Here is a 19,881-nt window from a genome sequence, read left to right as displayed (position 1 = left end):
TTGTTGAGCCACATTGTGAACACGAATGAACTAAACAGCATAATGTGTTAATTTTTGTATAGCAAGCAAATACAGTGTATGCTATCATTAAGTTAAATTTAAGAATTTAATTCCATTACATTTATACTACTGTGCTACTTTATAGTATTCATTATTTATATTTATTATATCCATATAGAACTTGCATGTAATCAAAGACCGTGGTTTTTTTTTAATCTGGTGTTATATATATTTATTTCTTATTTGGCAGGCACCACTTCAAACACCATGCACTTAAATACAGAAAGAATCATGCTACTCTGCAAGTTGGTATTGTAAGTTTATCTAAGGTAATGCTGAATTATGCATTACACTCTTGAAAAGTGGGAAGCATGTCCACTCCAAATATTTTGTAGCCTCTTATAGGTGAGTAAACGCTCCTTTTTTGTAACAAGGACAAAGCCAAAGGCAAAGAAGGAAGTTTAAAATTACACAAAATTATCCTCAAAGACTGAACACCATGAAAACTTTGATTTTTTTTTCTTGTTAAGATTGAGCAATTGTTTGTGTGTGTCTTTGTTGTAGAATAAAATGTTACAGTTGAATAGTCGTGTGTGTCCACTCAATGCATGTGGCAAGGTAATAGGACACCATGGTATGCATTTGTTTCTCAGCAGGAGCAGCAACAGTAGCAACATCATCATGTTCCACAGCACAGAGGTTTCCATGGTGAGGCATTGTAGCATTTTTCACCTGCTTCAGAAGAAGATGGCTGGCTTAATCAAAGAGTCACAGTAATGTAAGGAGGACACTGGTGGTTTCCAATATGACTGCATTGGTAAAAACACTGGTCCAAGCCCGTCCTGTGGGCAAAAACCGTCTGTCTACCAACATCCCATTTCCGGACAACAATCCAGATGTATACTCAACTAGTTTCCAGGAGGACTTCCAGCCTTTTACTTCCAAAAAGGCAGAACCATTTAGCCTGCCCACCCATGTCGAGGTGGACCACAAGGACTTGAGGTACTTCAAGGATTACCTGACAGAGGCAATGGTGTCTTACCAGCGTCACCCATTGCCACAGATTCACTGCACCCCACACTGGAATGCGCTTCGAACCAACTTCAAGATGCAAACAGACCCTGGGGAGGATCATTTCCTCACCACCCAGTCGCAGAAATTCCCGCACCATCCCTTCCAACCCCTTCGCACTCCCATCCGACAACCATTGGCCGCCAAGAAGATCCAACAATTGGAAAAGCTCCAAGAAAGCACCACCAGAGCCTCCTTCACCCTACACCGTGGCTCTCCTGTTGTAAAAGTCAAGGTTAAACATTTAGGTCAGTGGCAGCATTTTTAATTTGATTGTGATTCTTTTTATGCCTTTTAAAGTAAAACTGTAAATCCATATTAGATTATGGATTATGGATTAATATGATTAATGTGAACGTTCATCAAATTGAGTTCAAAGTTAACGTAACTCTAAAGAAATGGGTAAACATTTAAAAAACGGTTAGCCTTTCAGCCTAATCTTGTAAACCTTGTAATGAATAATGGTGGAGGAATCTGTGTGAGGGTTAACCCTGCAAAATGTATGGTCTGATAAAATAAAATAAAAATTCTTTCTCTGTAGAAGAGGGCTTTCCCACAATCAAAGGAGACAAACGCCAGCACAGTTTTGTGTCCGAGTACGACAAGACCTTCCAGGGAGCCTGGAGCAGAGCTGCTCAGTCTGTGGATAAGGTAACACAGCAGCAGCAGCTGTTGGCCATGAGCTATTATGATCAAAGGATTTTATTCCAACCAAATGCTTCATGGCTTGAATGAAAACCTGCAGACCCTTGAGGGAAACTGTTGCCATAAGACTCACAAACTGACTTATGCTGGTAGTGTAAAAAAAATAAATTCTCATAATGCAAAATCAAAACCAAATTTAAAATGAGCAGCAGCCACAATACCGCATTCTTAGGTAAAGATTAAACAACAAACAAGTACATTTACTTGAGTAAAGTGCTGTACTTAAGTCATTTTTTTTCAAATAATTCTGTTTCAATTCCTCTCTTTTTTAGATTCCCAAAATGTTGTACTCTTTACTCCACCACAGCTATAGTCTTTGTACATTCAAAACATATGATTAACATATAAAATATCATCCATTTCAACTGTGCAGCAGTAAAGTTAAGTAAACCCAACATAGACCGAAAAAAGGGATTTGTTGGACCAACTCAAAAAAGACACTTCAATTGTTAACACACATATGAAAGTTTTTTTTATATCAATTTGATAAAAAGTGTGTAAATTTAACTTGTTAACTTGATTTTAAAAAATGTAATTCCTTGTGTTATCAATTTAAGTATTTTTTTTAAAATACTAAAAATACAGAAAGTCTCAGTATTGAGAGTATGCTTCTTACATGTTTCTGCATTAATTTAATTTAATAATCAAACATTGACAGCAAGTCATGCTTTATTGCTGGCACAGACAGTAGATTTATCTGTTAAAAAAAATTAAGTGAAACTGTCTTTACCACTCAGCAGTTCCAGGAAAGCCATTGTCGTTGATACAGATATACTCAGGTTAAAGCAGGATGAAGAAACACTATGACCTAGGATACCAGCACTGTCAACTCTAAGTAGACACACACATTTACAAGGTTATTGGCCTTTTAATGAAGCTTTCCGTGAAGTGTTATCAGCACAAGAGCGTGACTGTGACTGTTTTCATGATGTCTTTCTACAGCACACCTCCTCAGTGCCTATGGGTGATCCTGTGAAGATTGTGGAAAGAAAGACAACCCACGCTGCGTCATTCAGCCAGCCCAATGCGTGCAGGTCTGCAGCTTTTCTGCTGGGCCGGGTGTCACCTTTCAGATCTCTTTTTCAAATATGTTGGAAGTTCAAGGTGTCTTGGATGCCAAAGGGGACATTTGATTGACTCAGAGGCATCTAAAATCTAAATTTCACAATTGTCTAAAATATAATATTTTAGAATTATTATTTGTCACTCTTTGAATTCTGATTTTGAGTTTACAAATATAATCAAAGCATTATTTGTGTTTTTGATACAGACCGCCTGTGGTGAAAGAGCGTTTAAAGCTCAACCTTGGACATTTCTCTCAGGACTCATGGTCGTCCACTTCCAAAGAAACTTTTTGTCACCACAAGCTGAGTGAGTGTTTTCTGTGTTAATTTTTTATTCAGTTTTCATTCTGGCAAAGAGACCATTCAGATTTATTTACAGAGATATTGGGACATGAGTGCTTACATTTTTACAATTGAACAGCCAAATCCTTAATCTTATTCTAAAACTATCAAACACTACTCTATTAATCTATCTATGTCGTCTTTCCTGGATTGGTCTATTTGCTTTAATTCCCAGGAGATCCAGTTGTTCTGATAAAGAGGAACCACAATTCCAGTTACTTACCCAAGGGAGACACTGACATGAGCCGCAACAAAGAGAGGTTGTCTGTCACTACCAACAGAGTTGAGTTCTCTGAAGTGAGTCAGCAGACCTTCTACTTAGTTACATTTCTTTGTATAATATTACTTGAACATAATGTGCATACATGAATCATAAGTCAACATTTTACACTTTATGACTAATGCACACATGTTCCTATAGACTTTTGTTGATTTTTATGGAGTTTGTTATGTTGAAATATCCTACTGTTTCATATTTAATCATGCTGATTATGTTCCTCTCTGAAGCTGAACCAAACACATCCAGTATATGGGCCTGGGCATGACCTGATAACCAAAAGCCATGTGCACTTCAGCCCAGGCCATCTGTCAAGAGAGTACTACACAACCACGGTCCAAGAACACTACAGCAAACAGGATGGAGAGCGAGCCAGACCAGTCGTCCAGCAGTTGAGCAACATACTGAGTGGACCAGGTGATGCTTCGGTCTTGTTTATGTGTTTAAAGGGATGTGCATGTAGATGTTAAATGCGTTTAATCTGTTTGGCAGAACATGATCTGAGCCACAGCACCACCAAGAGTGACTACGTCCCTGTGCAGATCTGCAGACAGGCACCTTATCAGTCCCAGCAGAGGGTGAGATAAACTTAAATAAAAATGTCCCCACTCACCTGTATAATTTAATAACAGTAGTAGCAGCAGTGGTCGTTGTAGTAGTTAAAAAGTTTGATGTTTGATGCTCCTGTAAAGTTGTGTGTCTCATTGTACATTTCATTTTATTACCACTGAGCATAGTATGATATAATAATACAATATTGCCTCTTTTCATTAATCAAATAGAGCAACTTCAAGTTTCCACAGGCCCATCTGCTCTTCAGCACCACCCACAGTGAAGAGTTCATCCCCCAACCTTTGACCTTGCAGTGTCCTGGCCCTTCCCTTTACACCAGTCATTTTGCCATACAGTGACTGAGAGACACAACTTGTTTTCTTTCTCTTGTGTTCTTGGTCAGCTCCTGATAAACAATACAGTCAAATCAAAAGTCATGAATGGTTTTGCTGATTTTTTTTTGCTGATATGTTTGAAATATTCAGTATATTTCACATGTTGACTCTTAGCTCAGGATTGTTTCCCCCTGATCTTATAGTTGTAGCGTTCTTGTCAGTTAGTAATAGTAGTGAACTCACAATTGCACTTGGTACATGTACAATTGCTTTACAGACAATAAAACACACAGGACAAATAATATGAAGCTTAACACCGAAGGTCCGACTTACTACAAAGACCAAATTGTGCTCAAATGGAAGCTATTCTAAATTTCAATTCAAAATAATGCAATTCAAAAGAAATCATAGAACTGGTTACATTTAGCTTCTTTGCGTGACCGGTTGGAAGCCCCCTAGACCCCCCAAAATTCCAGTGAAACTTTTCCTTAGTAAAAAAAAAAATGAGTTAAAGGAATTTGAAAATAAGTCACTTTTACTGGACTTAAGGTTCCCAAATCATTAAGTCAGCCTTAAAAGTAGTTTAATGTTTCCTACAGTTCCTAGAATTCTTTTCAACAACCACAGGAAAAGAGGTGTGATGAACTTTAACCCTGACTCTCAGTCTGCCAGCTCATAACAACTTATAATGCCCTTAAATTTTAAGTATGCATCTTGTGTCATCCCACAGTGTTTTTCAATTAACTGCACAAGAATGCTCATAATCTTACTGGGATAATTAATAAACATCTATCCAGATTAGTACAGGGGCCATCAGAGTGTGAAATGTTGGAGCAGTGTGCAAGTGCAGCTTTAGCAGTTAGGTGGCTTAAACATGAACCTTAGCCTCGCCTGTCAAATTTAGGACAGGGAGGGCAGCAGCATTGGGCTTTACTGTCCTACTTCCACCCTGTTTACACTGTAAACGCTTATTGCTAAGAAGAAGGTTAGCGTCTGTTTCGCAGAAAAATTCTCATCCCCTCCTTCAAGCATGATTGACCACAAAACTCTGTAAAAACAATCAATGTTGTAGCAATAACACAGCCTTGACCCTGAGATGCAGGCTCGGCAGATAAAAAAGAGCTGGCAAGCGAGCTGATGTAAATAAACTGAGTTCACCAACCTGTCGGAAAAGGCAGCAGTCCAGGTATAGCTGGAATGTTAGCTGGCTCAGGTTCAGGTCCAAGGGGTACAGCTGCAAGAATATGGTTTAATACCTGATAGGTCTATTGCACCAAGAGACATGCTAAATACATGTCAGCCAGATATTTTCATAAAAAGATTATAACTGTATGATCCATTCATAAAGATATAACATAGCATCACCATCACTGTTTACATTTATGATGTCCTATTTATTCTCCTGTACAGCACTTTGGTCAACTTTGGTTGTTTTTAAAGTGCTTAACAAATAAAGTTGGATTGGATTGGATAGCCTCTTTTGCTTTTTTATCAACTTTATAAAATTTTTTAACATTACACATTATACAACATTACATAGACATTTTATATAAAGTGCGTCAGTGAATAAAGTGCATCAGTAAACATTTATAAAGTGCATACAGTTTGAGAGTCCAAAGGAGTTTTAATGTCTATAAATAGCCTCTTTTGTGCACCTTATCATTAAAAACTATTCATTAATGAACGCTTCTGGATACTTATGACCTGGCTAGTTTGAATGTATTTTTATAGAGAGAGCATGATATGTACAAATATCTCGGCAGACACTGTAGGGTATTATATTAATACAATCTGACAAAGGAAGGTTATTACTTATTAAATTCTCCACACCTGAAAAAAAAAAAAAAGCTGATGATGTGATCATGTGATAAACTCAGCCAACATGTAATATGGTGATCATGTGATGGACTCTTTCAAATGCTGAGGCACATGACTCAAAAAACCCAAACAGAGAAACCACATTTTACTGAAGTGATCCAGAATTCTCTTCTAAAATGTATTTTACATTACATTTGTTAGGTTTGCATTTTAGTTTACTTAGTTTTCCTTTTTTCTACTTTGTGAAATGGGCTACTGTTTTTATGTAACGTCATACATGTATGTTATGTACTTGTTAGTTCTGTATGTATATTATAAAATAGAACAAGGAGAGGGATTTAGGCATTGGCTTTTTTTTGAGAGAAATACACACTGCCTTTAAAATATGTGTTTAAAGGGACGTGAATGTAGATGTTAAATGTGTTTAATCTTTTTGGGCTGAGTGTCAGCATCACCAAGAGTGACTACATCCCTGTGCAGATCTGCAGACTTTGTCACAGTCACAGCAGAGGGTGAGAGAAACTTAAATCAAAAATGTTCCCACTTACCTGTATAATTTAATAACAGTAGTAGCAGCAGTGTTTTGTTTGTTTTTTTCACATGATTTTTTGTGAAATAGGCCACTATTTTAACATAATATCATACATATATGTTATGTACTTGTTATTTTTTTTATGTATATTTATAAAATAGAATAAGGAGAGTGATTTAGGCATTGGCTGTTTTTGACACCTTCAAAATAAAAGTCAAAGGCCAAATTCAAGTATTTTATATGTGTATTTATATCGGACTTCTTTCCTCAATGGTGCAACTTCTTGCTGTCAAACATATCCACACATAAAATATTATAAAAACGTTATGATGAAATACAGTTCACACAGTTTAAATGTGAAAGGTTCAACCGGAAAATTGTCATTCTGCATTACTTGACGTTACAGTTACCACGCTGTCTTCCTCCTCCTCCTCCTCCTCCTCCTCCTCCTCCTCCTTTCGTGTTAAAGTGGGCGGGCGTGACTCGCATGTGCTCTTCATCATTGGTGTACAGAGAGCTGCTGTGTCTCTGGGCGTTGAGACCTGCCCGCCGTTTATAAAGGCTGAGCTTCCATTGAACATCCAGTCGGAGTACACACACAGTTGGGTTTCTCTGCCGTCAAACTTCGCCCTCTGAGAAAGACCACAACGTTGCTCCTGTCCTGCAGGTGAGTTTGAGACTCTTTTTTTTTTTTTTTTTTTAAAAAACGTCCTCAAGCTGTATTTATAAAGCGTACTCCTGGTTGTCTGTCCTGATTGGCTGAGAGCCGTTTATAAACGTAAACACGCACCGGCTGCATAACGGAAAAATTTAAAATATATATATATATATATATAAGACTCATAGACAATAATCACTGAGCACTGTTGTAACATTTGTCAGTTGTTGTTGCAATATTATTTACATATTGTTGACTAAAAGTAGAATTTAAGTTGCTGTTCTTTTACCTTATATAGTAATATATTAATATTTGGCATTTCTGATATTCATGATAATGCAGAATTTGTGTAAAATCATAAAAAGAGAGTCGGTTAAAGTGAAGAGTTTGTATGCATATTTAAGTTAACCAAAAAAAGAAGTATAGTATACATAATAATTCTTTACTTTATTTCACTTTATTTAACCAGAAAAAGACAAATGTAAGATTTTGTTAGTCTATATGTTACTTAGCATTTGTAAAACGTGTTTAAAAACAAAAAACAGACAATGGTGACTCCTGGCAGGGCTGGCTCTGGCATGTCTGGGACCCCTAATCAGAACCACCCAAACCCCACCCTAAAAATAAGATCTCTGGAAGAAAATAACATTTATTGTAACACACTAATTTAAAAGAGGTTCAAAAACATTGCATAATAATATTTTAAAAAGTAAATACAGGATGTATAATAATTGCTTTATTTGGTGTTTCAGTCATTCATGCCTCCAGCTGGCTCTGGCTATTTGCGGTGTGCTTTTTTACAGCACCTGAAAACCAGTTCTACACATTTTCTAACATTATTGTAAACCGTAAGTATTGATTTAGCCCTCAGCCTTTCCAAAATGTTTTTATTTACTGTTCCACTGTCTTCCACTCTTAGGGATGACATTGAACTCCATTAAGTCTTTCACGCTGGAGCTGGATGGTCCGGCTGATGCAGCGTTCACGGGAGGGGAGGTGGTGTCGGGCCAGGTGGTCCTGGAGCTCCGGAGGGACACCAGAGTGCACTCCATGAAGGTGCAGGGAAGAGGGGTGGCCACAGCACACTGGCTGGAGAACCGGGGCATGAACTCCGTCTATAACGACTACACCTCGAAGATCACGTACTTCAGGAAGAGACAGCATCTGATCCGAGGTCAGTGGTAAAAGCTGCAGATGGTGTTAGTCACATGGATGGTTAATATTCAGTGTGTGTTTTTAAATATTTACCATCTTCATTTATCAGACTGGCTGTTGAATAGCCACACGTTAAGGCCAGGTGAATTACAGCTGCAGCTGCTGCTTCTAACAGTCTTTTCTCCCCCTATTAAATGTACCATTTTGAGGTTGAAATATGCAATGATTCTGGCTAATAAAAGTTCCATGTAATGTTTTGCATGTAAAAAATGTCATTCATTTTTCACCATTAACCTTTTTAGTTATAATTTAACATAATAAAACACACTGCCTGTTCAGGGGGAGAGCCAAACAGGACCAGTCAGTTCAACTGTGATGCTAAAAGTTACTGTCTGTGTGGCCAAAGGTGACTAGAAATAAAATACTTACTATGACTACTTCAAAATCCCGAAACACTGCCTTCCCTTCTTTAAAAAGGGGGACATTTATATAATTTGTGCTGACTTTGTTGTAGTTTTGTGTATTTCCATTTGTTCCCTACTGTATCTATATAATATTCTTGTGAGATAACATCCATTGTTTTTAGCTTTTGCTGTGATATATGCAGTAATTGTATTTCAGCATGTACTGCAGCTGGTGGATGGATGAAAAAGTTCTCTCTCTAGTCTGAATAATGTGGTGTAAAACTGCTGATTTGCTCTGTTATGAGACAGCTGGTAGCCACTGCGTCTTGTAGTCGCTGCAGTTTGCAAAATGAAGCCACCTGGGCCAAATGTGTTGCATGAAAGCCTGGGAGAGAAGTCGACACCGGCTCGTCCAGATACATATGCCAGATAACATAATCCTAACATTAAACACAAATCCATTAGTGTTGGGTCCAAATAAACACAACTGGTTTACTGAGTGCTGTGTTGTGCAGGACATAACGCCTTACAGTATAAAATTCCCCCGTGTGGAAGACAGCAGGCTGCTTAAAACCAGAGAGGCAGAGAGTATAGGCCATAGTAGCTGGGTAAATAAACTGTCGACAGTGGTTAATGTTTCATTAGATGCTCTGTCAACAGCATATTTGGTAAATCATCGATCAGGTAAATATGAATGCAGAGTCTCAGATACGTAAGAGCAGGATTTGGGTTACTGTTACTTCGGAAACCAAACAAACAGCCGTTGAATTCTCTAACATTTGCTTTAATTATTTGGTGTAAAATATAAACATGTAATCAGAGCCTAAATTTATATTTATCAAACTTACTCAGACCAGCTGCTAAAAATAAATAAAAACATGAATATGATATGAGATCCAAGAAAGTAAGGAAAAATAAAAATGATCTGTAAAAAACAAAATGTTTGATATTTATACTTTTACCAGGAGTTAACTGTTTATCAATATTATAATATTATTTTTTTTTTTTGTCTTGATCAAGTCGTTGTTTAAGCATCCCTGTTGCTGCATCCTTTCCTGCCAAATTAAAATCTGGTATTGATGTGATCACTGGTGAGAAAAATGCCTCACACCGGAAGTAACTCAAAATCAAAACAGGGGAATCTGGGCCAGTCTAGGTGAGTTCAAATGCTTCGCGTTCTCTTGCATCTCTCATCCTTTTTTAAATAAAGCACAGGGGGAGGACGATATTATAGTAGTACATTCGTTACTGCCCATCCCTAATAAAATCATCACAAAATTATGTGAAATGTGGTGTATAAGTAAAACTAAATTATCTTAACTAGACGATGTCACCACTAATAATATCTCAATAATGCTATTTTTAAACTTTTCAAAACCTTTCTGATCAATTTGGAGGCAGAATGATACTGGTTTGCTTAATGCAGATGGCCACCAAATATGAATACAAATGTCTCTGATGATAAGATATATTAAAGATCGTATTAATATAAATAATATAGAGATAAAATGCAATAATGGAAAACAAATATAAAGTCAAATAAAACCATGTGGGAAAAAATCCAACCATATTGTATAGACATATGCTTGTTGTTACTGATTTTTACATGAATGGAGGTCAGAAATCACCAGTATCCTCTGCTTCTCCATCCCTCACCCAGAAATATCCACCAAAACCATACAACTGAAAAAAATAAAAGAAACTGCAATTTTGATTTCTGGATTCTGGAAATTTACTTGCACCAGTAGAGAGGCCAAGATGCTGTCGGCACATGGGTGGTTTGACCTGTAAATGTCTCAGGCCGACATTCTTTGTGGACCAATGTAATCTGCAGAATCTGTCCAGGAAACAACAGCACTAATTGCTTTTGCAAAGCTTCAACGTTTACACACTTCCTCAAATCCTCTCGGGAACCTAATGAGCTTTTATTCAAGCTGGTACGTTTGCATGTACAAAGTAAACTTGGGCCAAGAAATGAGGAAGAAAGTGACAGGCAGAGGAGAAAGTAAGGAAGGAAGGGAGGAAGGAAGAGGTGGGGTCTGTTTAAAAAATGCAGCCCTCGTCACCGTGGCAACCAGGAAAACAACACGTGGCTCCCCTCGGCCCGCCCTGCTCCAGCACACAACCTGCTGCTGCTGCTGCTGCTGCTGCTGCTGCTGCTGCTGCTGCGCTCCATTCATTTTACAATATGGTGTTGTCTTCGGCTTATTTATCTTCCATGAACAGCATTTTTTTTGTGAGGGGTTGTTTCTTCCCTTTAAAGGCATAAATGTGTCTGAGAGTTTCAGTGGAGAGGAAGCTCCAGTTTTAGGAGCTTTTTTTTTTCCTCTTGCAAACAACACTTGAAGAAATACGCTGTCTCAAGCCCCTCTTTGCTCTGAAGTATGCAGGGCTTCAGTGTTAATATTTGTTCTACAATACTGTGCACTCAGCAGCTCTGTGGGTAAACAAGACAAACTCACAAGGATAAATATGTTTACTTTAGTCTGCGGCAGTGGTAAACGTGCCTGGAGCCATGATTAAAGTGATCATACTGAGTCATCTGTGCAGTGGGAGTGTTTATCAAGCCCATCGTTCTGTGCAGAGAACCTCATGTTCCTCTTATCACGGCCGAGGCAGTGAGACCCGGAGCCAGGCTGCTGCTGCTGCTGCTGCTCCTGCTGGTCACCAGCAGGTGGCGTGCTGGGATTTATTTCCTCCCAGGCCTCAGCCTCCTGAATGCAATTTAAGCAAACAACTTACTAATTGATGCAAACTGGACCACTGACTTCCCAAATATGACAGTGTTTTGCTGCTAGTTGGGATTTTTGTTTGACAAGTTAGCTGATTATACCAAAGGAAAAAAGGTGAACCTTGTACTTTCTACCTAACCTGCAAGGAGTCGAGACTCAATTGCAAAACCTCCCCAAAGGCCCAATTGTACTTTTATTAATCTTTGGGCACCATTTAACTAGAGTCTTGGAACTTTTTCACAGATCCACAGACATCTCCAGTCCAGTTCAGGCTGTGTAAAAACATCCTGGTAGTCTTCCACATTGCCAGTCGGTGGCACTGGAGAGCTAACAAGTCATCCCAGGGAACAAAGGAGTAAACAACTTTGTTTTTCAGACCAGACTTGATTTTTTGTATTGAATGAAAAGAGTAACACAGCTTAGAAGTGAAGGAGTGTTTGTTTAGTGTATTGATCGCTGCAGAGTTTGGAAGAGAAATCAGTTCTGCTCAGAATTGGCTTTGTTTGCAAATGTTGGAAGTGAATTTGATGTGTTCATAAAAGGCTGAATGGGTGCAATGATTCATGCAAGTGATTTAGTTGGTCCAAAAGTTTTATTTGGAGACGTGTAGTTTCCCTGTGTGCTATGCCTTTATTATCAAAGAAAGAATGACTGCAGTTGTTTTTCATATGAGCATTTGGTGGCATAAGTTGCAGGCATTTGTGCCTAGCTGTGTGTTTTCCATGTGTGCAGCGTCCAGGCAGTGCAACAGTACAGTATGTTCAAAGCGACATGGAAGAAGTGGAGTAAACAGCTTTGGTCCAGAGTGAAACTATTTTCCTCTGAGCTGTGCAGGGCGGATCTCTGCCAGACGGAGGCATGCTCAGTAAGCCTGTTTTCTTCTAAGAACCTGTAACCATCAATCATCACCAAGGCCTGTTTTCCTCACTGCTGCCTCCACACCCAGTCTGCATGTTTATTGTGCTGCCTTCAGAGTAGATCAGGAAATATAGGTGTTTGAAAGAGCTGCACATAAGTAACCTAACTTGTAAATTGGACTGAGGAATGACATGACGGCCCTAGTTGTCAAGGTGTGACTCTCAGGTGGGTGGTCGTCATAAACGTTGAAACTAGTGGCTTTCACTTTTGGTAATGTTGGCATCATGTGGTGGTTTTGTTCTCAGACATTGTCCAGACTTGTTCTGGTGGGGTTTTTTTTAGCTGTTGTCTCCTCCTACACCAACCTCAACCTACATATACAGAACAAAGGTGATAATTGAAGTTTGATCAGTTAATAAAGTGAAACTTATTGTTTTCTTGATGAGAATCTTCTACTGAACCACCCAAAAACTAATTTTGTAACAGCAGTGGGCTCAAACTCTAGTGTTTGTTGTAAACAGGAACTCAAATATCTTAAATTTGTTTCCATCTGAAACCTTCCTGATAAGATCTGTTATTAGCTTTGGCCAAATAAAGTAGTCAAATGCAGCCACATGTCTTACTTACAGCTGTAGTACTGATAAGTCGGTGCCAAGGAGGAGCTCTTGAACGCAGCACCTCAACCCTCTCCCGAGGCCTTACATAATAAATTCAGAGTCCCGCCCACTTTCTCAGCCTCCAAATAGGGCTGCAGTCTGAAAGAGCCCAACAGTTTGAGCTTTAAACAACAAGTGAACAAAAGACATCTGAAGCTCCACTTCAGCTCACTTCAGATACTGCGGGACCGAGAATAAAGGACTCACTCATATTTGAGAGGACTCGCATATAAAAAACCCACAAAGATGATTTTCGACAAGTTGAAAAAGTTTGACATCGTCTTCGACTCTCCGGAGGTGGACTGTCCTCCGGTGTTCAGCAGCGGGGACGTGGTGTCCGGTCGGGTGGTGCTGGACCTGTCCGATGAGAGTCGGGTGTACTCCCTGAAGCTCCACGCCGAGGGATTCGCTAAAGTGCATTGGACCGAGTCTCGGTCCGCCGGCTCCAGCACCGCATACACCCAGAACTACAGCGACGAAGTGGAGTACCTGAACCGCAGAGAGGTGCTGCTGCAGGCAGGTCAGTCCGCTCTGCAGGCTCGGGGATGGTGGTTGTGGGTGAGAGACTCTGAGAGGGTGCACAAAGCTGGAAACTTGTGAAAATGTCAGCTAGTAGGGGATCAAAAGAGCCAAACCAGCTCAGTGGAGCAAATGCCAAATATAAGAAACAATAGTGAAAGTGGCTTATTTGTCTGGGGGACACTGGGCTACTTGTTTGTCTGCAAATTGGGGATAGTGTTGTTTGCATGATTTAAGTATGCGAGTTAAATGTATGTTATGGTTGCATTAAATGTGTAGTAAAGTCAGATTGTAGCTTGGTTGTATTAGTGAGTTTTATTAAGTTCACACTTAGAGGTTTTGTTGGCTCTGCCCTTTGATTTAGAAACTTGTTCATATTGTAGATGCAAAGTTGACTGGATCATCTAATATTCTGTTGAATGAAACAAAAGTCAAACTTCAGTTTTAAATTATTTTATGGGGAGTCTTTGGAGAGTTATTGACTTGTTGTTGGGCACTTCCTTGAAGAAGTAAACACTATGATATCCAGTCATTCAGTGACAAAAGTACTTTTAGGGGATTTTGGAATTTTGTTTATTACTTTTTCTTCCATTCCAGAAGTTTTGTTGTTGTTCATAACTCGATCTAGAAGTATATTAAAAAAAAAAACTGTATAGGAAGAGAGAAAAACATGCTGCAACAGCTGTCTTTGCACTCCTTTTTCATTGTGAAAACATCTGTTGAAAGAAATAGCCTTGACATCAGACTTTTCCTCATTCGAAGAGATTCGTGGGTTGTTTTTCTCCACAGCGATGTGGGAGAGCCTCGAGTTTCACTGTCCATTCATTGGACACCGAGCTGTTTTGCTTTAAAGAGTAGACAGGAAATTCACAGCCAGGGCTTCAGAAATGTTATGTTGTTTTCCTGCAGTGTTCAGTCTCACTGCTCGACTCGGTATTTGATAAGAAAAATATCATATAATGTTAAAGAAGTTCGGTGGTGTTTTTTTGCATACACAACAGAAAGCTCACAATGACCCACTTGACCCATTAAGAGGATTTGACAGTGACAGTATTGTTATTTAAATCAAGTTGGAGCTTGCAGCTAACAAAGGGACACAAAACACATCGAGTCTGTTAAACGCAAACACGTGTTCCTCGACCTGTGCAGCAAGAGGGAGAGAAAAACACAGCAGTTGAGACAGCCTGTATAATACAGCTTGAGGAAAACATGTTCTCAGTCAGCACAATGGAGCAGGAACCGCCCCTCTGAGCAAGCACAGAAGCCATGTGATTGCAGAGAGAGACAGGGATTTCTCTTTCAGTTTGTGCTTAAAAGATACGTTCTTACTCTTTCTCAGTTGTTGATGTGGATTTCTAAAGAGCCTTGTTTTTGAACTTCGAACTAATTGTGCAGGTTTTATCAGGACTTTTCTTCAGAAGAAGCAAATTGCTGCCATTCATTGTTGTGTTGCGCAAATCACCTTACACTCAATCAGATAATTGATCACAGTAAAAATTTTTACTGTACATCTCTGTGCTGAATTGATTGTTTTACATCCTAGTTATATTACTTTATGCTCTTCTTTATGATAATCACAGCTGGAGGAAAGTCATTGAAGTTACACTCATTCCTGTACTCTTGAAATCAAATGAACCAAACACAACTGAAACAACAAGTGAATGAACTGGAACTTGAATTTCCTTTTGTTTTGTTTTTTTCAGATAATGGTGAAGTGACCCACCTTCCTGCTGGCAGACATGAATTTCCATTCAGCTTCCAGCTACCTGAGGAGACTCTGGTCACCTCCTTCGAGGGCAAACACGGCAGCATCCGCTACTGGGTCAAAGTGAAGCTCCACAGGCCGTGGGCCACCGTCAAGAAGATCAAGAAGGAGTTTACAGTCATCGAGCCCATTGACATCAACACACCAGCCCTACTGGTGAGCACCCTTAACATTTCATGATTGTATCATTACATACTTCATGATTTTCTTGGTGTTTTGAGGCATTTGGCTCATTCGGTTTTATTATTCCCAGGCACCACAGGCCGGAACGAGGGACAAGATGGCACGGGCGTGGTACCGCAACTTCGGACAGGTGTCTGTAACAGCAAAGATTGACCGCAAAGGCTACACACCAGGTGAGAGTCCAGCACCTAAAACAACTCCTTCTGAAAACACCTTCTCTTTGTAGCCCAGTTTAGAAGTGTCAGCAGTTGTTAACATACTGTCCCTCTCTGCAGGTGAGGTGATACCTGTCTTTGCGGAGTTCGACAACTCTACCTCCAGATCAGTGGTGCCCAAAGCCTATATCACTCAGACACAGACATTCATCGCCCGCGGCACCATGAAGCAGAAGCGCTCGGTGGTGGGCACACTGTGCGGTGATATTGTGGGCGCCAGATGCAGGGAGACGTGGCACGGTCGAGCCATCAAGATCCCACCTGTGGGTCCCTCCATCCTGCAGTGCCGCATCATCAAAGTGGAGTACATGCTCAAGGTGAGTTCAGCCAACAGCTGCTTTATTTCTTAGGAATTTCTTTCCATCCATGCTGTTGCTGTTTTTAAATATGGACTTTACACAGATTTCACTAAAAGTTCTCCTCTTTCGCTCCCACCAGGTTTGTGTTGATGTTCCTGGGACGTCCAAGCTGTGCCTAGAGCTGCCGCTGGTCATCGGCACCATCCCCCTCCATCCCTTCGGCAGCCGAACCTCCAGCGTCAGCAGCCAGTACAGCGTCAACCTGGAGTGGCTGCGCATGGCCATCCCCGAGCAGCCTGAGCGTAAGTGTCCTTTAATGCTGCAGTGATTGAGATATGTAGATCTAGATGTCCTTATCCTCTTGCTTAGTTTAACATTTATAATTCTGAGCCAATCAGTCTTAAACCCCAATCTTGCCAATGAGCTTGATTAATAGGAGTCACACTGATACACCAGGTTTTTCAGGTTAGAGTTTTTATGTAGGGGAAAAAGAGAGACTCACTTTTTGTCAATAGATATTGTCTGCTACAATAATAAATTAGTCCTTCTTGCTTTAACCTCATCAGTTTGTGGACCTATTCCCTTTTTTATTTTTATGATTACTGCCAAAGTGTAACTAGGTCAGATGCCAACATGTATAAACAAACAAAGCTTCGATTCAGTGGAGATTCATGTTGGATCAAATCAGTGTTTGTTAGCGCAAAAAAAGGCAGTAAATGTTATGTGGGGGTTTTAAGAGTTTTAACTGCAGTGATGACTCAGCAGCTTAGTGTTTGGACCTGTACTGTTGAGTCAGACCAGTGGATTAATTCTGCCTCTTTCCCTGCAGCTCCTCCAGAATACAGCTCCGTGGTGACAGAGGAGGAGGCTGAGCAGCGCAACAACGCGGCGGTCCCACAACCTGCCGAAGACCTGAGTGGGATCCTGGAGCGCCCCCTCATGGCTTTTGTCCAAGAGTTTCGCTTCCGACCTCCGCCTGTGTACAGCGAGGTGAGTCACCAAATGATGTAAAGGACTCCCACTGTTTATTTAGTTTGATTGGCATATATAAATATTTTTTTGAGTAGATTAATTTTAAAACATCCCTACTGGAAGCTCTTAAGAACACAGCTGAGTTGTACTAAACAGTAACCACATGAAAATAATCAGTGGGTGTAGGCTTAATGTACCATAGCACTGAATATTTTGTTTGGAATAAGACTGAATTATCTGCTTACTTAACCTTCATCTTATGTGTCTTTTATTTCCATTTCCTGCCTACAGATTGACCCCAACCCTCAGCCCCTCAACATGAGACCTCGCTGCATGACGTGTTGAACCATGAGCCCTGCCTGAGCGTCAAGCAACTTAAGTTAATGAAACAAATCAAGAGATTTGTCTTCTCCTGGATTACTTCTCTCTGAAAAATGGTGCCTGGTCCCACCAAGTGTCGTGGAGGGGGACTGGAGCGCCACGCAGAGGCCAGGAGACGGAGCTCACAGGAACTGGATGTCAGTGGAGGCCACTCCATAAAGTAAAGTGGACGCTTTCCTGTTCTGTTGCGAGGAAAGTAACTTCTCCACATCAGTTCCTGTCCTCCCCAAGTGATCTTTGGCTCCTGGTAAAGCGAGCTACAAATGCCTCCCAATTAAGGATTCCCTCAACTGAATTTTGAGATTTAAGGAGTTTGGGACACATTTGGGGTAAAAGATCACTTGATATTTGTCAGGTGGAGGAGTTGGAGTTGCACCTGGTGTTCAAATGTTTGAAAAAAAAAAAGAAGCGCTCTTGAGAAGTTGACATATGTTTAGAAGCATATTGTCCCCTTTGAGTGGCGTAAAGAGAAAAGTGCAATTATTGTCCTCAGTTTCCAACTCCCCTTGTACTGACAACACAGTAGATTTTAACAACCTACATTGCTATGCATTGTTTGTCTGTGATGATTTCTACTGTTACTTAAGCACATACTGTATTTGAAGGTGTGACAGCGGAACAGACAAGTCAAGTAAGCAAATGTAGATGTATTTTATGCATGTAGGTCACAATATGTAAAAGGGAAAAATACGTATGCCTTAATAATCTGCTGTTGAAGATTGCATGAGAGTGTCAGGGAGTCGTTCTCTCATAGAGATGAATAGAGGAGAATGTATTCTGAGAGGACTTTTAGAACAATAACGGTTGAATTGTATGTGGATGAATTCCAAGAGAAGTGTTGTGTTAATGCAAGGCTTAAGGCACTGAAGTGTTGGATAGCTGTGGTTGCTGATTTTAGCACAGTGATTAAACAGGATGAGCAGTTTGTGTATAAAGCTGCACATAGATTAGCTCTCCCAGCTGCTAAACAAAAGGAGGAGGAGGTGACGGAGACCTCTGAGCCATGTGGCCTGAAGCTTTTGATGGGAGCCAGATGCCCCGGTGCTGTGGGGCGCTTTGTGAAGCTCAAACCCCGAACACACTGCTCAGCGTTTAAGTCGAGCCTCAAGCCGGAGATGCCACTGAAATATATGGACAAAGAACATTCCAAATAAACTGACTCGAGGATTAGTTTCTCCTCAACTTCCAAAAAAAACTGTTAGGAGTATGACAGAAGTCTTCAGGGTCAGCTGTGCAACTTTGGTGGCACGCACTGAAAATATAACGAATGTATTTTTATACAAATGCAATTGTTTGTTCACAATATTGCCAAAGTTTTGTAATTGTTTTTCTAATAAACCAAAAATTTGAAATTATTATCGTCTTCAGTGTTTCCTTGAAACCTTGACTGAAATGTAAGCTGTACACTTTGTTGGGGGAAATAGTAGAGGGCCTTTGTTTAATATGTTGCATGCCAGTGGAATGGTACATCATGTTCAGCAGTGTGAGTCAAAACTATATCATTGCCAAGGGCAGGGTTCAGTGGAGAAACTAGCTACACTCAGGGGATCAACACAGTAATTACAGACTTAAGATTTGCCTGTGACAGCTCTAATATTGTGCACTTAGGCAATCCAGTTTTTCTGGGTGCTTTTGCTGCTCCAGAGGAGTCAACAGTTATTGCTGGTCCTCACCACTGAGTTATCTGTCACAGTGAGTTCAGCTGATATATGGATCTCATCTGGTGTCCTCTTGTACAGTTTGTACTTTGATTACATGAATATTCAACAAGGATCCCAGTTCTTTTCTGCCATACGTAAACACATAGGAACAAACAAACTCAGTGAATTATACACAGTGTTACCCAAAGCTATCAACATGGCTGAAGGCCAGGCTGAAGAAATTCACTTGGGTATATTTACTGAATTATTTTAAAGTAGACAGACAGAGAGACGTTCAGCGCGGTTCTGAGGAAGGATGATGTTTCACTGAGAAGCTTTTATATTCGTAAAATACTTTAAAAGAACAACTCTAAGCTCACCTGGTAGAGCTGGCTGCCCATGTACCAAAGCAGAGTCCTTGCTACAGTGGCCATGGGTTTGAATCCAACCTGCAGCCCTGTGTGTCATCCCCTCTCCTGTATATCTTGAGCTTCACTTTCAAAATAAAGGCAAAAAGCCCAAACCCATATATATACTGTATATAACAACATAGCCATTTCTTATCTTCCTGTTGATTTTGTCAGACCAAAGTACTATCAAGCCTTGATCTTCATCAAAACAAACAATAGAATTATACCTAATTAATCGCAGAGTTTCCTCTTGCTTCAGTCAGAGCAGCAAATACAGAGGTGTTGATATACATTATTTGTGTGTGTAGAAAGTGCTCATTCTGTTCAACTAACCAGTG

General features: G+C 40.1%; 2 protein-coding genes across 3 annotated transcripts; both read left to right on the top strand.

Annotated features, from left to right (window-relative positions):
• The first annotated feature begins 805 nt into the window (after positions 1–805).
• Positions 806–5,895, top strand: si:dkey-13m1.5 (uncharacterized). Its single transcript, XM_051377468.1, has 8 exons — positions 806–1,319; positions 1,613–1,722; positions 2,719–2,810; positions 3,047–3,147; positions 3,358–3,479; positions 3,690–3,876; positions 3,952–4,037; positions 4,242–5,895. The coding sequence occupies exons 1-8, from the start codon at positions 806–808 to the stop codon at positions 4,368–4,370; spliced, it is 1,341 nt and encodes a 446-aa protein (XP_051233428.1). The 3' UTR covers positions 4,371–5,895.
• Positions 5,896–7,211: 1,316 nt separating this feature from the next.
• On the top strand, positions 7,212–18,848 carry arrdc2 (arrestin domain containing 2). Of its 2 annotated transcripts, XM_051376592.1 has the most exons (8): positions 7,212–7,363; positions 8,274–8,528; positions 15,382–15,599; positions 15,697–15,799; positions 15,902–16,158; positions 16,280–16,442; positions 16,970–17,130; positions 17,404–18,848. In XM_051376592.1, the coding sequence occupies exons 2-8, from the start codon at positions 8,276–8,278 to the stop codon at positions 17,455–17,457; spliced, it is 1,209 nt and encodes a 402-aa protein (XP_051232552.1). In that variant the 5' UTR covers positions 7,212–7,363; positions 8,274–8,275; the 3' UTR covers positions 17,458–18,848. The 2 variants fall into 2 exon arrangements, with proteins under 2 accessions (XP_051232552.1, XP_051232551.1); XM_051376591.1 differs by lacking the exons at positions 7,212–7,363; positions 8,274–8,528 and adding an exon at positions 11,446–13,679.
• Positions 18,849–19,881: the final 1,033 nt, after the last annotated feature.

The sequence above is a fragment of the Dicentrarchus labrax genome, unplaced genomic scaffold (genome assembly GCF_905237075.1).
Source record: "Dicentrarchus labrax unplaced genomic scaffold, dlabrax2021, whole genome shotgun sequence".
Lineage (NCBI taxonomy): Eukaryota > Metazoa > Chordata > Actinopteri > Moronidae > Dicentrarchus > Dicentrarchus labrax.
The sequence above is the reverse complement of the archived record's forward strand: the minus strand, read 5'-3'. Positions and strand labels throughout refer to the sequence as shown.

Bases quoted from the DNA above. Each gene is read 5' to 3' on its own strand.
- arrdc2 (XM_051376591.1), top strand. From the start codon at position 13,406: ATGATTTTCGACAAGTTGAAAAAGTTTGACATCGTCTTCGACTCTCCG. The intron at 15,600-15,696 runs GTGAGCACCCTT...TATTATTCCCAG, and splicing joins TCAACACACCAGCCCTACTG to GCACCACAGGCCGGAACGAG. The intron at 15,800-15,901 runs GTGAGAGTCCAG...CCCTCTCTGCAG, and splicing joins CCGCAAAGGCTACACACCAG to GTGAGGTGATACCTGTCTTT.
- si:dkey-13m1.5 (XM_051377468.1), top strand. From the start codon at position 806: ATGACTGCATTGGTAAAAACACTGGTCCAAGCCCGTCCTGTGGGCAAA. The intron at 3,148-3,357 runs GTGAGTGTTTTC...TTTAATTCCCAG, and splicing joins TTTTTGTCACCACAAGCTGA to GAGATCCAGTTGTTCTGATA. The intron at 4,038-4,241 runs GTGAGATAAACT...TTAATCAAATAG, and splicing joins CTTATCAGTCCCAGCAGAGG to AGCAACTTCAAGTTTCCACA.